The sequence below is a fragment of the Mucor velutinosus genome, assembly GCF_035048745.1.
Source record: "Mucor velutinosus strain NIH1002 chromosome Unknown tig00001561, whole genome shotgun sequence".
NCBI lineage: Eukaryota > Fungi > Mucoromycota > Mucoromycetes > Mucorales > Mucoraceae > Mucor > Mucor velutinosus.
Window position 1 is genome coordinate 671384 of NW_027041903.1, and position 15950 is coordinate 687333.

Genomic DNA, 15950 nt, shown 5'->3' on the forward strand with positions numbered 1-15950 from the left:
AAAATCTGTCCAATCTTAAAAAGCAAAAATAGACTGAGCTTGAATTGTTTTTTGCGGCGGCATTGCTGCTGGCTGACCTAAATGCCTTTCTGTTAATGACAATGATGATTGCGATGCTGATTAAATGGGGACCATGGGATTGAAAGGACTATCGCCTAGCCTGAATACCTGTCTTTTACTTTTGTTGAACATTTTCCTATCTGACAACTCCAGTCAGCCTGGCTCATCATCAAAGTATATGTAATCGCAACTTTCTAATCGCGATATGCAGCATTTCAACGTGGTATGTAATCAATATGCGTTTGGTTGATTCACTTAAAAGAGACTATTGCCACTGACTGAAAAGCTGTTTCGGTATGCGATGAAGATATCTCTAAAGCCTGCATCAGAGTATTCATTGGGAATGATAGCTGCAATCCTGTTGGCAGTTGGCAGGTTTTGAATGCGCTTATCTTCAACAATAATTAGTTCCAATCTCATTTGAGTGTTGCGTTGAATGAGAGCATCCTCGTTGATATAATTTCGGGCTTGTAGTTCTTCTTCTTTACTTAGGATTTCATGAACATACTTGTAAATAAGAACAAAAGGTTCTTTGAGTCTTGTCTGGTGCTCAATGTTTAAATTTGTGTGCCTCTGCTTAGTCAAAACGCTTTTTTCATAGCATTTGAGCACATTATATGATTTTTTTTTTCGAATTCATGGGATCTAAATGTTGTATGACTTGGTTCTCAACAAAGATGTAAGCATCAACGTACATGCACTTGCGCTGAAATTAGGTATCTATGGGGTTTCAGAGACTAGTAGGCAAGCCTCGCTCTTAAAATGGTCCCTCGCATAGCTCTCCATAGCATCGTAGAAAGCGGATCAAAGAGCCATTAGATACATTTGTTGCCAGATCAAGATCATTTCAAAAATTCGGTAAAACTAATACTAGTATTGCGGCATCTATACTGTATATGCACTTCTGCTTGGTTCTCGAGCTTTCATAATGCTTCCGTATACAAATGTCAAGATTCTCGACTGTAATTTTGAAGCTCTCATTTACAATGAATTGGATGGCTTCAAGATGTCTTTTTGCAACACAAATTATGACTACTAAATGACTTTAAATCACACTTGTCAATCGTTGCCGTTGCAATGATGGTGACAAATTTACAATTAGAGCAAGCATCTCAAAGGGAGACACTGCACGCAAAGCATGAATTTCCATTTCCAGGTGGATGGAAGAGCCTGAAGCCAGTGGCTTTTTTCTACTTTTGTGCTGGTAAAGAAGGTCACGCCTTTTTTTCTTCAAGTCTTTTTTTTCAAACGAAAAAAATAATTGTATTGGAAGTACATTATCCTGTTTTATTCATTTCTTTCTTGCAATAATCGTAAAACATGCAGTCTGACGAAGTTATTTGGCAGGTGATTAACCAACAGTTTTGTTCTTACAAAGTCAAGTAAGTGCACCTTTGGCAAGTGACCGGGATCAACGATTTGACATGTCTTGATTTAGAACAGCTACTGGCAATTTCTGTCGAAACCAATACAATGTTACTGGCCTCTGTAATCGTCAGTCTTGCCCTCTTGCAAACAGCAGATATGCTACGATCAGAGAAGAGAAGGGTATGAATCTACGTTTATAAAGGCCGATGTCCCAGCTTGACTAATCCAACATTTGACAGGTATTATCTATTTGTATATGAAGACACCCGAACGTGCTCACTCTCCTGCTAAAATGTGGGAAAGAAAGAAGCTCTCCAAAAACTATGCGCAAGCTTTAGCACAGGTAAGAAGGCTGCATTGATCTGCTCGTTTGGGTGTGGATGACTAATGGCATTGCATGTGTAGATTGACAAAGAATTACAATACTGGCCCAACTTTTTGTCGCACAAGTGTAAACAACGTCTTACCAAGATCACTCAATATCTCATCCGTATGCGTAAATTGAAGCTTAAAGAAAAGTAAGTGTTTGGTTTTGTATGATAAATCATATCTAACAACTACTGCTACTCTTAGTGATAGACCACAATTAATTGGTATCAAGAAGAAATTGGAGAGACGTGAGGCAAATCGTGAGCGTAAGGCAGAGGCAGCTGCACGAATAGAGAAATCGATCGAAAAGGAGTTAATCGACAGATTAAAGAGCAAGGCTTACGGAGATGCACCATTGAATGTAAATGAAGAAATTTGGCAAAAGATTTTGGATGAAGAACTTGAGGATGCTGAGGAAGACGAATCTGATGAAGACGATGAAAATGCACCCGAAGAGGAGGACGAGGACGAAGATGAGGTTGGTGCTTGTTTGTGGATGTGTTCATTGTGATACATTTAGTATTAATCATCATTGCTTGTTAGGATATTGAATTTGTGTCTGATCTCGAAGATGAATCTGATATTGAAGATATTGAGGATCAATTTGAATGGGAAGAAGAAAAGGAGGACGAGAATGTTGCATTGACAAACTAGAACAACACATCTCTCTTATACATATACTACGTACAACCAACACCATCGCCGCCTTTTTCTATCTGTTATATTTTACCCTGTCATTCTTTGCTTGTTGTTCTTCCCTAACCTTTTTCTCATTTTAAAAATTATACAATAATAAAAACATTGCTATTAGACATGTGCATTGCAGTGTTGACCTGTCAAATCGACCGTTTTTGTGGAGATTTTTGTGCAACACTCATCTCACATGATGAGACACGTTGGGCTGGTGCATGGAAGCCTTCTATTCACTGTTCACTTACTTGAAACGACTCAAGCATATTCAAATGTCATCTTCCTCGATCGCAATGCCTGCGGACATGCCGCATACATCTGGCACACGATCATTATATAAGTAAGGCTCATGCCGATTTCAGTATTTTGACTAGATAGAAATCACCTTTTTTTTTCAGCATGGATTCTGTGATTCCGAAAGACGTTTGCTGTTATCAAGCAGGTGCCATTACCCTGTGAAAGAGCCGCTTGGATGTTGACAGATCAAATGTGATTTGAAGTTAATCAGCATTCAGGTGACACGTGAAAAGCTGTAATATCATTTCAGTGCCTAATTACAATGAATATATGTTTGTTTGTTACATATTCAGAATCTTAATAGAGCGAGTGTAATACAGGTAGAATGGCATCGGAGGCAAAAGCTATAATCAGCCTTAAACTGGTAGGCGTCTCCAGTCTTATCGTTTCGTTTGATGATATTAAATTGAAACAATGGCTCAAAATTATCAAATAGAAATTGCTTTGGCTAATCTCAAGCCCAAGATACACGGAACGGTGCTACTTTCCTCCAATACGCCTTTTCGAACCTTCCATTGTATTGTTAAAAAGCCATGGGATTGAACAACTCTCACCTCCATTAAATGTGCCCTAGCAATAGTTTCGAGAATATCGTTGAAAAAATGGATCGCAACAAGAGCTAGGTATCTAGTTATGAAGAGTTGCAGGATCCTTGCTGAGGAAACCAAAGGACAAGTTTATCTCTATGAATTTGGTGGTAACTGGAAGCATACCATCACTTTGAAAGACATCCTACCAGTTAACGAGTCAAAAACCTACTCTGTTTGCATCAAGGAAGCTAGAGCCTGTCCACCAGAAGACTGTAGATGTACTGCTGGGTACGCCCCATGTATGAGAGCTTTAGATGATGAATCTCATTCTTCGCATACTCACACTCGCGATTTTATCGAACGTACTACCAGCTCAAGTGTACTCAATCCTGTTCACTTTGAACTAGACGAAATGAAGCAATGTTTGCAAACTTCATGGGAGCCATCGGATCAACTGACATCAGCTCGTCTTTGGGTGATTTTCCTGATTCACAATGAAATGCAAATTTATATCAATTGCACTGATGATTTGAGTGCTACGTAGTATGTTTATTGTTTTGTAAAGTAATTAGGTCGTGATTGATGTTACCCCGCAAGCAAACAATAAAGAAATCAATTTGTGTATAAAGTGATATAAGGCTCAAGTAGCTATGTTGCCATTACAAGATATCCATCGTATGTTGGCTTGGCGTATATCTACTACGCTTTCAAAATAATTGTCGATTACAATCAGTTTTATTAGCAGTAATTCGAGGAATGTAGGGGCTGTTTTTTTATTGTTACTGTAACTTGTAGTTAAGAGATTTATGAATAATACATGCAAGCAGTGAATAAACATACCTCTACTAAGTTTTTCATAAAAGGCGATTTTTATGAGTTGTCTTTTTGGAGAGCTATACATAAATGCTATTTAGAAGTATAATTACCAGACATTGAAGATTTCTCTGCCAATTTTCATTTCGTTGTACGATGGAAATGCTTTTTTTTGATCTAACATATTTCGGTCTATTCTCAATGTGTACTCAGAGTGTTAAATAATTGAAAACTTCCACACTGATTTAGAAAAGTTAGGAATCATTGCATTATCATACTCATTATGAGCGCTCAGCTTTATTAGATGGTACGATACATATAAGAGGTGATGCTATATAGTTTGGCAGAACATAATAAATTTAAAATGTCCCTCACCACATGAAACTGTTTAATAAATGCTAGATCGAATGTTTATACCTTATCTTTTGAATAAAGAAGAACTCAAATCTTATTTATTTAGATACCCCTTTTATTACAAACACTAAATTATATTAAACGACAAATCAATAGAAAAATCAACTAGTTGGAATCCTTTGCTACTTCAACCTCTGAGCCAATCAGATTGCTTGAAAACTCCGCTGACCTAAAAAAAAATTGCGAGGGTTTCCCTCTGTTTTGATGTGAGGCAAAATTTTAAGCGCCGCTATAATAGCAATATAGCTGTCACTATCATCAAATTTCCCCCAGGTGCTAGAGCATGCCTTACTTACACCACCCAGCTTTTAAGTTCTGGCATTGAGACCCTCAATCATCACTAAAGTAAGTAGCAATAACCAAGTGGAGGCGGCCTATCTACCTCCTAGCCTCGGATAAGTTCTTGTTGAGCTTCAGGGATAGGCACATCCACACAACGTAAAAAAGGTATGCTTCAAAGAAACATAATAATAATAAAAGAATGAAGAAAAGAACATGCTACTATAAGAGTATAGTGGTATGTAGGCAAAAAAAAAGAAGCACTCACACGAGGCGAGTCAAAGAAAAGCGTAACAAACACAACATTAAAGGTGTTCAAAGAAACTCGTTGTTGTTGCAATAAAATTGCATAAATGAGTAACGTGCATGATAGTAGTAGTCGGGTGTAAAGCAGCATGGCACAAATACACACAACTGCAAAAGCAACAGTGGCGTTTTAAGTTTGCAATACAACATAGTGACTAAGGTTGTTTCGTGTGAAGCCACAGAGGAAACACTACCAACAAAAGAAAAGAAAAGAAAAAGAAAAAAAGCGCAACAAAGCAAACATCATGAATGCATTATCACGAGAAAGGAAGTAACAATATAAACGTTCAAAGAAGGTTTATATCATTGCGACCAAAAGAAGAAGATACTTGCCACTTACCACAGCCAGAGATAGACCAGAGAACGAGCATGCACCAAAGACAGTAGACCATAAAAGACCATATATTAACAACGGCAGCGGCAGCAACACCAGAGACCAGACAAAGACCAAAGAAATTGCTTACTAAACCTACCACAGCCACGGATAGACTAGAAGATTATAGGCAATCACCAGGGATAGGCCAGAGAACAAGCATACAGCGAAGACAGTAGACCAGGAAACACCAGATTATCAACAACACCAACAACAACACCAGCGGCAACACCAGCAGCGTAGAAAAGCCGAAGAACGAGTGACACCAGAGACCAGATAAAGACTAACGAAGCAACTGTCAGAGATGGAGACCAAAGAAGCAGCTACCAGACATAATAAACCAAAGAAGCAGACAGCAGAATAGCAGAGAAGTAGTGGCAGCAGCGCCCACGGCAAACAGGCAAAAGAATAATCGAAACCCAATAAAAAATTTGATTAGTGCTTGCTCTATGTCTTTCTGTGCTCGTTGTCGAACGGTATCTGCTATATTCCACTTAAAATAAACACTATCAAGTGCTTTTAACAGTGCAAGATCGTGTTATCAGAAGCTAGAGTGTTATTTTCAATCAAAAGGGTCCCAAAGCCAATGTGGTTTGATACTAAACGCGTTTTTCAAAAAGGGAAAAAAAAGGAGGGCATGGAAAAATGAGAGAGCAACCTATCCGACGTCACAACCAGTAGATTTGGTCCCAGTCTTCTGCCATCGTGGCAGCCGTAAATGCTGCACTTTAATTTGCAATTGTGCAGAGGGTATTTTCGTCTTCAAACTTGACTTGATTTGACATCCTTTGAAGGTTTTTGCCAAATTTAATAATGAAAATCGTCATTGTCACATCCAACGTTATAATTCATCTTTAGAGATCTAAAAAAGCCGCATCGAATGGTGCTAATTACATGCAGCTTTCAGACCGAAAATAATGAGCATTTTTCAAAAATATGAAAACAGGTTTTCTGTGAATGTGTCAAAATCTAACATATAAAAGTTTCATATAAACAGCTTCTAGTGTTGCGTTGCATCTTTATAATCAATTTGATTCGATATATATCATAGAAAAAGTCGTCATTTTTGGGGTGAAAAACGCGGTCGTTTGATTTTCAAGAATTTTTCCTTACTAATACACATGAAAATCATGAGGATTTTCATGAATTTGCAACGACCTATAACATTTTGAAATAAAGCATCAGTAAGTAAAGCGTGGGCAAGGAGAAGCGTTTGGCCCTATACCGAGCTTCCACAATGCTTTGTAGCATGAGTTATTCGTGCTTCAAAATGTCTAAATCTGGACAGAGTCTGACCAAAAATAAAGCGTAGTAGGTTGTGTTGTCAAAGGAGTAAGTAAATCGCGGTTCTTCCTGATGACCCCGATGTTCTGCATTGTACGGAAATCAATATCTAAGCGATTAACGCTTTTATTCTACTTCTGAGAAGGTTCAGGTCTTCCTTTTTGAAATGCGCGACTACAATAATTTCTGTTAAGCACAAAGAATAAAAGGATTATTATTTGTAGCTTATAAAAAATGTTCAATCTTATAAAAACAAGTGTAATGAAATAGCCACCCAAACGCAACTTAATTGAAAACCAAAGTTCATCAAATAGCACTCATTCAAATTCATGCTATTTGGATCTATTAATGAAAGCGCTCAAATGTACATCAAAAACCCATTTAAAAATACTAAAGTAAAGATACACGCTTATATCGCACATCGTGTGAATGAATCACTCCTGATCACAGTGTATTCAATCACACCCATGATGGTCGTAATAAGTGATGGTATCTTTATCCAAATGCTGTAGGGGGAAAAACTGTCCCGTTCGTTTAAAATTTTGTCTTTTTGCACAAGTTTTTGGTCATTTCTTTGTATACAAAGTCGAAATATATATCGTTTGAATGAGAGAAAGTAGTGCTATCTATACATAATTATAACTTTTTCAAAAACTAAAATTCAATGATTTTATTGGGTAAAAAATAAATATAGAAAAATGTACATTTTATTATAAAATCATTAATAGTGAGTTGAACCACCTTTGCTCTTGATGACAGCCTTGATTCGGGCAGGCATACTATCAATATATTTCTGGCACTCTTTTTCTGTTATTTTGTACCACTGAATGTTAATACGCCACTCTAATTCTTCTTTTGTAGAGGGCCTATTGGGATACTTATTAAGACGAAGCTTTAGGAGATGCCAGACATGTTCAATGGGATTAAGATTGGGACTTTGGGGTGGCCAATCCATAATTTCGTCTGGGTTGAACCCATTGTCGGTGAACCATTGCTTAGTAGTGCCTGAGGTATGCGGTGTTGCCCTGCCTTGTTGGAATCGCACATCAGACGGTGCCTTCCCAAAGTGCTCAAGAGTGTCGACCAATGATGTCTTCAAAATATCGACATACAAGTCCGAGTTTACTGAGCCTTCAATAATGGTAGTACCATAACCAGGCCCCTCCGCTGTTATACAACTCCAGAACATGACCCTACCGTCATTTCCCTGCAACTGAGACTTGACTTAATACGACTGCATGATTCGGCCACCATTCGTCCAGTAAAAAGAATTACCATCTGAGCCCCAAAGGTTTATTCTTGTTTCATCCGAAAACACCCAACGACTCCAATCAGCAATAGTAAGATGCCTATGCTTTTTAGCCCACGCCAATCGAAGCAGCTTGTTTGTCTTGCTAACAAAATTGGTCTTTACTTTTCTACGAGATTTAAGTCCATTTCGTCTCAATGACTTGCGGATGCCATTAATTGACATATCATGCCCCATCAATCTTAAACTTTCTTGCGCTGCTCCGGAATTATCTAAAGCACCTGATCGAAGTCCTCTTGACACTAGGGACATAGTTTTAGCACCAAGTTTTTTCGGTCTTCCGCCAAGAGGTCTAGCTGGGTCAGGGCAATATAGTTTTCTGAGCCTTGTAAGAGTAGAGTTACCCACTCCTGGATATAAACTTTTTATCTTTGAGAACGACAGACCACGTTGGAGCAAAGATTGGAGAGTGTTGCGCAAATCTTGTGTTAAACGAGCAGGCATAATGAAAGTTTTGAAAAAAAAAGAAAGCAAAGAAATAAAGAAAAAAATATGAAAAAACTAGCTTCTTTTATCTTTTAGAATGCTACTGGGATATTAAATATCCTGAGCATACCGCGGGTAGGTTTTTAGATTTCTTCAATACGTCTATTGGAAGTAAAGATATCAAGCATTTTATATCATCTAGAATTACCCACCTAACATTTTTGCCACGTCTCACTTTAGCTGGTTATACTGGGATTAAAATATAGTCCAGCCATAAGATTTTTATGTTGCTGTAATTCCTATAGGCTGTTCTATCGAACGCAGTATGGGGTAGCTTTGTTTTCTGAGTTTTGGCAATATACTGGGTAAAAGTCAAGATTATTTGAACGAACGGGACAGTTTTTCCCCCTACAGTAGAATCAAATCAATAACAAGCATATTCAAATATGACAACTATGCCCTGCTGCCATAGTTGCACAATATTCCAGATAAAGGATTCCATACTTCAATAACAAACATCACACTTTAAGCCATCAAGGTTAGATTAAATCATGCTATGACAATAGCTTACCCAAGCCCATCAAGGTTACTCAAATCGACCCTTATGGCCAGTGCTCCTGCATTGATTACCACTTTAAATCAAACATCAACAACATTTGCCAGATATCGCAATAGCAGCACTTATTGCTCTCTATCGTCACTAATCCTACTACAAGCTAGGTGCAAATGTATAAATACTCTTCTTTTTTTTTTACTCAATTCCAGGATCTTCAGTTCATTTTATACACAGAATAAAATATAGTTGATTTCTATTGTATTTTACTATTGCTTTATTTTTTTTGTGAAATCTATTTAAACCTGATTTCACTGCAACAAGAAAAGACTTATTTGAATAAGATCAGACATAAAAACTAAAGATTTATTGATGAAGACAAGAGTTATTCTATTTATACTAAGTTCTGAATGCCAAAGTAGCAATTTATCTTGTACAACGCTTATCACATCTGGTGAACCTCAGTATTTAGATAGCTGAGATGCACTTCAATTATCATAGCTTGTCCATGTTGTTGCACAACACAGACATATCTACCCATCAAGAATACCTTAATCTTTATAGACAGTTGTAGCCCCTCTGGCACAACACAGGGCTTCTAACTCGCTTAAATATGGTAGATTCCTGGTCAATGACTACTACGATGAGATGGTATATAAATAACAGGCCACTGGGGCCTTATGGATTGTTGGTATAGCTTGTTGAGAGGCCGCCTCAGTCGATATGTTTCATGTAGTGTAGGTGGATCTCTATATCTTGACATTGGGGAGATTGAATGTATTGTAGTTCCTGAGGCACCTGTGCACACACAATTGACTGAACTTGTAAACATAGATGTGATGTGATACGATAAACATCATCTATGCTGCTACACTGTAAAAGGTGGCTTGAAGAGAAAGTGAATGTAGCCTAAGATGCATGCTTGTATGCAACACTTCTAGATATCTTAAGGTTGTAAAGGATGATCACAACAACTTTCATAGTCGAATCTTCTAAAATAAGGCGATCAAATCGCAAAAGGATCCAAAATCAACGAATCATGACAGAAAGTCGAGCGGGATTGTAATCCGTTTTGGCTGGCTAAAAGAAGACTCTCCTTGATTGCTCAAAGCCCTATAATATAACGGCAATGATACCCACAGAAACGATTATACGAGAAAGCGAGACTCCTTCTCAAATGGATAGCGTACCCAACGTGAGACCCAAAAAGGACAGGCTGGAGACGTAGGAGGAGCGTGACATGATCCAAAGAAACAGAATAGCACACAGATAAAAATGATATTGCAGGTGAAGTTTAATTCAGAAACCTCCTTCTTTTGGAAATCCCACGGCCTTGTTTGATGAATTTCGCAATGTGTACTTTACTTAGAACCCTGAAAATAGTACCATTGAATTCCTCAAGCAATTTGCTTTCTAATGATGTACATACCTTCTAATAAAATATCCTCTCTTTGACCACAAATTGGCCATTTACTTGCTTATCTCTCTTCAATTCATGTCCTTTTGTTTACTTTACATGTGATTTTTTTTAAAGCTTAATTTTGCCTAGCAAATGAATTATTTTGATCTGGAAGATCCGAATACCTTCTAAAAGAGGAAGATCACTAAAAAAAAATGATATGAAACGTGTTGACTCTTTATGGGATGCATGCTCTTGGCATAAGAACTACAAACAGGTTGCAGGAATGATACACAAGAATGACCAACTCACTATGTAAATGTGGGCATATTGATGATATCTAGTAGCGCATACACTTGATTGACATCATTGACAGCAACCATGATAGCTGGAAACAAGATTTACTTGCACTGGTTCGAAAACAATCCATTATGTTCCATTCCATGGAGATTGCCGCAGTAATACTTATATGGCACGCTTGTTTTCCGAGGTGTACACTTGTTTCTTGGTCCAGAATCAGTTATGCTGGCTCCGATGTAATGTAAACGACAAGTAAGCCAACCTTAACACTCGTATTGTCCAATTAGATGGACAGTTTATGACTGATGTAAACAACAAGAGAGATGGATCGAGAACTGTAATTTTAGAGAGAGAAATTAAGGGGAGGTAGAGAAAGATTACTTAATCAAGCAACCAGCTGCATTTGTTTCAGTGTCAAATGACATTTTTTGTTTACTTTTTGATGAGGCTGAGCCTGTGAGAAGTTTTCTGTTAATTAAATCTAGGAAGAGATGGGGGAACTCGTTTCATGTGAAGGTGGAAAAAGGGCTTTTTGAAGTAGCAAAATGGACATAACTCGAGACAGACAACAGTTGAAAGCCTCGGACGAAGCGGATCAAATAGAGCAAGTGTCAAGCGTCAAAATGGTACTATTTTCACGCGCTCAAAGTAGTATATCGTGGAGAAAAGTAAAAGGAAACGAATTTGAGTGTGGCAAGGATACTGGACTCACACAAAAGTCGATGAGAAGGATATAAATAGGGATTTGTTTCAACAGCTTTTCCCTCTTCTTCTTCATCTCATCTCTCTACAACAAACAAAAATACTCTATACATACAAACTCTCTACAAGACATTTGGGCTCTCTCTCTCTACATATGGTCATCTAAATCAAATACTCTACTGTCTATTGGCCTCTACTACTGCTACATACAATGCCTTACAAATCCATGGTCCTCTCTACGTCTCTTGGTCCATGCTAGAAAAAGGCCACACTATCTTTGATACATGCAGACCTTGGTGAACTGTGCGAGTAAGTTATTATCTTGTTGGACGTACGAGCCATGTTGACTAACCTATTGATTACATAGTGCCGAAAAACTACTTTTTTGTAGGGACTGAGTAGGATCACAGCTTCATAATCATGAGTAGACTGCAGGACAAATCCTTTGGTCATGCTACGGGATGACCACAGGCTTTATTGCCGACGAGAATTGGGTTCAGCCCTATGATCCGAGATAAAGGTGTCTTGAGCGTGTCGATAATCTTGTGATAGGTGAAGCAAGTTTACACCTTGGTACCTGTTTATATAGTGTTGGTACCTTTTATTGATGGTCAATTTTCTTTGCCCAAATGGTTTGTTACGCACTCATGCCACAGTACTTGTGTACTCATCTCGTCTTTATCTAGTTGCCTCTGCCATCTCATGTTCTATCTCATCTAAAGCAAGCTGTCCTCTCCAAATGCTATCAAGCCAAGTTCTCTGTGCCTCCTACAAGCTCCTAAAATGACAAGACTGTTCAAATATGCCATCTCTACATCTATACAAGGTCAAGCCCTACTCTCATCTGTGCTTCCTCTTACTCAATCAATTATCAAGACAATTAATGCCTGACATCTATACAAGGCCAAGTCGTTCTTATATCTCTGCTACCTCTATCTATACAAGTCAAAATAGCCTCAAAAATCTTAAATATTTTAATCCATCAAGTATGGTGATCTCATAAACTCAAATACACATTAATAAAAAAACAACCACGTCTTGTCATTAGCTTCAATATTATGCTCTTTTATGATTGCATCTTGTTTCAAAGCTTGTACTGTCCATTGATTGCTATGACCAATGTATTTTAAATCCTGTACATAATTTAATCATATTATACATATAATTTAACGTCAAGAGATTTTGCCTGTATGTAATATCATAACATGATAAATTTATGGTCCCTAAACACTTTCAAAGCCTCAAAAAGAAAAGAAATTGATCTAACAAGTATTTTGATAGACTGGCGTTACCAAATATAGATTCAAAAAGAGCAGCATAGCTAACGATAATGCTATATGATCTGCCGCCTACTTTCCATACGCTTCAAAAGTATCTATTACTGTATTGCCTTCCTGATGGAAAGGAGGGCATTGAGTCTGCCAGCCGGCCGCACCAGCCGCCAAAATTGATTCAAATCCAGATCATTATTTCTGTTCAAGATTGGACAGAAAGCGTCTTTCTTCGACTTGATTCAATTATTTTGTGAGATTCGACTATATAAGTTGTGAAGATCATCCTTTGCTTCTCAATACAATCTCAGAGTACTTTTCAAGACGCATCCAATGGTACCAAGTAAGGTAAATGTATTGAATAAATTTACTGAGCAAATTATGAAAATATGAAATGAGGTTTCTGGCCAAAAAGTCGAGATTTTCCATATAAAGGTCCTACAAAAATAGCTTCAGGGATTGCGTTGGATCGATAGCAACAATTTGATTTAATATAGGCTCTTTCGCGTAACCATCACTACCCCTAAGATAAAAATTATGCCACTGCTTAAATCACACCAAGGCTTTACCACTTCCAGCGTTACACTTCCCACACTCATGGCAACCACCGCTGACCTTTCTTGGGTCCAGGTTCTCTCTCGTGGCCAGTCCAAGAAGGTCATCAATGCTCAACCTCAACGAGCTAAAGATGATCAATTCCAACTAGTTCCTGAAGTTCTGTACGAACATGACGATCTGAAAGCCGAAGTTCTTACCCGGAAGGCTGCAGCCATCCTTCAGCAGGCTTTGACGCCTGGATCTGTTTTGTTTACTTTTCCAAGCAAAACATTTGCGCATCGTACCGAAGCTTATCGCTTGATAAAGGAACAAATCTTCCCCTGGTTCAGTTTAGGCCCCTGAGTTTGTACCACCAGAAGGCCAACAGCGATTTCTTATTGGAGACAAAGTTTGGCAACGCGGAGGATGCATAACTCGCCATCAGTCTTGGTACCACCCACCAGAAGATCGTCTACAAGACTACGGCCGCCAAGGACAACAGCGAGGGCAGGCTGACTCATGTCCAGATGACTATCGTCCGCATTGTTGTAAATCTGAAAGTAGTACGTGAGAATGGATATAAGTTTATTTTCGTAAAATCAGATGAAGAGGAGAGGGAAGAGTGAATGTCTACTGCAATTTATATGTATGTTTCATGGATTGTTTACACACCCGTCTAGAATGGTGTTCTCATGCTAAGTTCTAGTGTCAATCCTCACTTATGCTAAATGGTAATTATTTCAGATATAGATGATCAGTCTAAATATCTTTAGTTGCTCTTGGCAACGTTAATTACTTACATTCCTTATCTGCTATCTTTTGACATATAGAGAATAGCTTACTGAAACTTAGCTTATGTGAATATCATGGTTATCGTTTATATGTTGATACAGTTTATTTACATATGCTCCATATGTGCATAGTTTATTACTGAATTCAATCTACGAGTTTGTGATTTAGGAACAGTTAGATGTGTGAATACAACACGTATGCCCAATATGGAGACGTTCGTGGAGGATTTGTAAAGTTCGCTCAAGTACTATGGTAAGGTGTACCAGATCAAAAAATACACCATTGATGGCTTCTTTGAGGGTCATATCAGTTTTATGATTGACACTGCTGTCAAATACAAGAACACCGAAGGCAAGGAGTATTATGTCGTCCAGCCAATGAGCCGCATGATGTATCTGTCCGCTTGGGATGTCTATGTGCCTTCCACATATCGCGGTGCCCCACCCGTCTGCCGCTTCTGTCGCCAGAGTGGCCACATCCGCGCTGCGTGCCCTGTACTATTGAAGCGCCAATGCTTCAAGTGCCGCAAGCTTGGTCACAACGCTAAGTTTTGCAACGAAGAGGAGACTACTTTTGAGGAGGCACTAGATGAGTACGAATCGAGCAAGAAGGCCATTGAGGAACCTAATACTGTCAACGCTCAACGCCGTACCCGCGAGAATAACCGAGAGAAGCGCCATAGATTCACTTCCACCATCCATGATGTCGCCGAGCAGCAAATGCAACGTCAAGCCGCCGCCGCCGCTCAGCCTGCCAACAAGCAAAAGGGGTCCACTGGCCGCCCGAGACGCAGTTCAACGACTGAAGCAATGGATGTCGATCCCAAGGCTCTCCAGCGTGCTCCCCAGAGTAGCTATGCCTCCAAGCATGCGCCTCTCGATGTGTCTCTCCACACGCGTGTGGATTCCCAAGGTAGTAGTGCTGCGAACACTGGTTTTTCGTCTGATGTGCTCCCTCTTTTCCGCCGTCATTCCGTGAGCTCGACGTCTATGTCGCAGACTCCAGTGCATCGTGCCGCCGATAGGGCTTAATGATACAAAAATCATTGCGTATAGGTACTCTTAATGCCCGAAGCATCTTTAAGGGTTCCTCTAAATCAACACACAGGGAATTCACTTCCTTCTTACACTCCAAAAACCTTCAGCTTGATATTCTATGTATGCAGGAGGTTTCTCATTATTGTCAACAAGAGCATCTCACTTATGATAAGGTGTGTACTTTTTCCTATATGTTTCCTTGGTCTGCTTTTGTCGTCTCCAAACACTGTGCCATCATCTGCCTAAAACCCGGCCTAGAGCTCATGGACACTGTCATCTCTCGCGACGAACGCTGCATCACTGCCTCTGTCAAGGACGCTCACCAAGTCATCTGCCAAGTGGCTAATGTGTACATGCCAGCACAGGCAGCCAGTCGTCATGCTTTCCTGCCAGAGCTACTGTCCATGCCCTTTTGGTCTGATATGCTCAACTTCCAGTGGATTTTGCTTGGGGATTTCAATATCCATTTGCATGATGCGGGTGAAGCTCGTGGCCCAAAGATCAAACCCTTTGTCGAATGGTTAAATACACATTTTCTTAACTGTTTCCCCCCAAGAGGTACTATGACTCTCCCTTGTGCAGGTTCCACCATTGATTACATTTTTGCGCCTCCTCGTATGGCAACTCGTGTGCTCAATGCTCAGATTCATCACATCCCTCCGGCATGGACAGATCACAGTCTTCTAACTATTGATCTGGTCACCTCTGGCGTGAAGATGGGTCCTGGCAGCTGGCGTTTTAATCCGTACTTGCTTGAGAACAGGGAATTCCAAGCTCTTCTGGATAAAACAGTTGTGTTGTGCCAGAAGGGCTACAACTGTCTATAAAGATTAAGGTATTC

General features: G+C 39.2%; 6 protein-coding genes across 6 annotated transcripts; 5 read left to right on the forward strand and 1 right to left on the reverse strand.

Moving 5' to 3' along the window:
* Positions 1 to 1380: 1380 nt before the first annotated feature.
* Positions 1381 to 2451, forward strand: GCD6 (translation initiation factor eIF-2B epsilon subunit, GEF; the record flags this gene model as incomplete). The annotated part of the gene is made up of 6 exons (XM_064827613.1): positions 1381 to 1442; positions 1499 to 1608; positions 1668 to 1771; positions 1834 to 1946; positions 2002 to 2275; positions 2341 to 2451. The coding sequence occupies 6 exons, from the start codon at positions 1381 to 1383 to the stop codon at positions 2449 to 2451; spliced, it is 774 nt and encodes a 257-aa protein (XP_064686897.1).
* A 966-nt stretch (positions 2452 to 3417) lies between these two features.
* On the forward strand, positions 3418 to 3858 carry RPA12 (DNA-directed RNA polymerase I core subunit rpa12; the record flags this gene model as incomplete). Its single annotated transcript, XM_064827614.1, has 1 exon — positions 3418 to 3858. The coding sequence occupies one exon, from the start codon at positions 3418 to 3420 to the stop codon at positions 3856 to 3858; it is 441 nt and encodes a 146-aa protein (XP_064686898.1).
* Positions 3859 to 7504: 3646 nt separating this feature from the next.
* ATC70_008365 (uncharacterized protein) lies at positions 7505 to 8536 on the reverse strand (the record flags this gene model as incomplete). The annotated part of the gene is made up of 2 exons (XM_064827615.1): positions 7505 to 7950; positions 8059 to 8536. The coding sequence occupies 2 exons, from the start codon at positions 8534 to 8536 to the stop codon at positions 7505 to 7507; spliced, it is 924 nt and encodes a 307-aa protein (XP_064686899.1).
* A 4744-nt stretch (positions 8537 to 13280) lies between these two features.
* ATC70_008366 (uncharacterized protein) lies at positions 13281 to 13643 on the forward strand (the record flags this gene model as incomplete). Its single annotated transcript, XM_064827616.1, has 1 exon — positions 13281 to 13643. One exon carries the CDS (start codon positions 13281 to 13283, stop codon positions 13641 to 13643), a length of 363 nt encoding a protein of 120 aa, XP_064686900.1.
* A 743-nt stretch (positions 13644 to 14386) lies between these two features.
* rga1_2 (Rho-type GTPase activating protein Rga1) lies at positions 14387 to 15103 on the forward strand (the record flags this gene model as incomplete). The annotated part of the gene is made up of 1 exon (XM_064827617.1): positions 14387 to 15103. One exon carries the CDS (start codon positions 14387 to 14389, stop codon positions 15101 to 15103), a length of 717 nt encoding a protein of 238 aa, XP_064686901.1.
* A 197-nt stretch (positions 15104 to 15300) lies between these two features.
* ATC70_008368 (uncharacterized protein) lies at positions 15301 to 15936 on the forward strand (the record flags this gene model as incomplete). The annotated part of the gene is made up of 1 exon (XM_064827618.1): positions 15301 to 15936. One exon carries the CDS (start codon positions 15301 to 15303, stop codon positions 15934 to 15936), a length of 636 nt encoding a protein of 211 aa, XP_064686902.1.
* Positions 15937 to 15950: the final 14 nt, after the last annotated feature.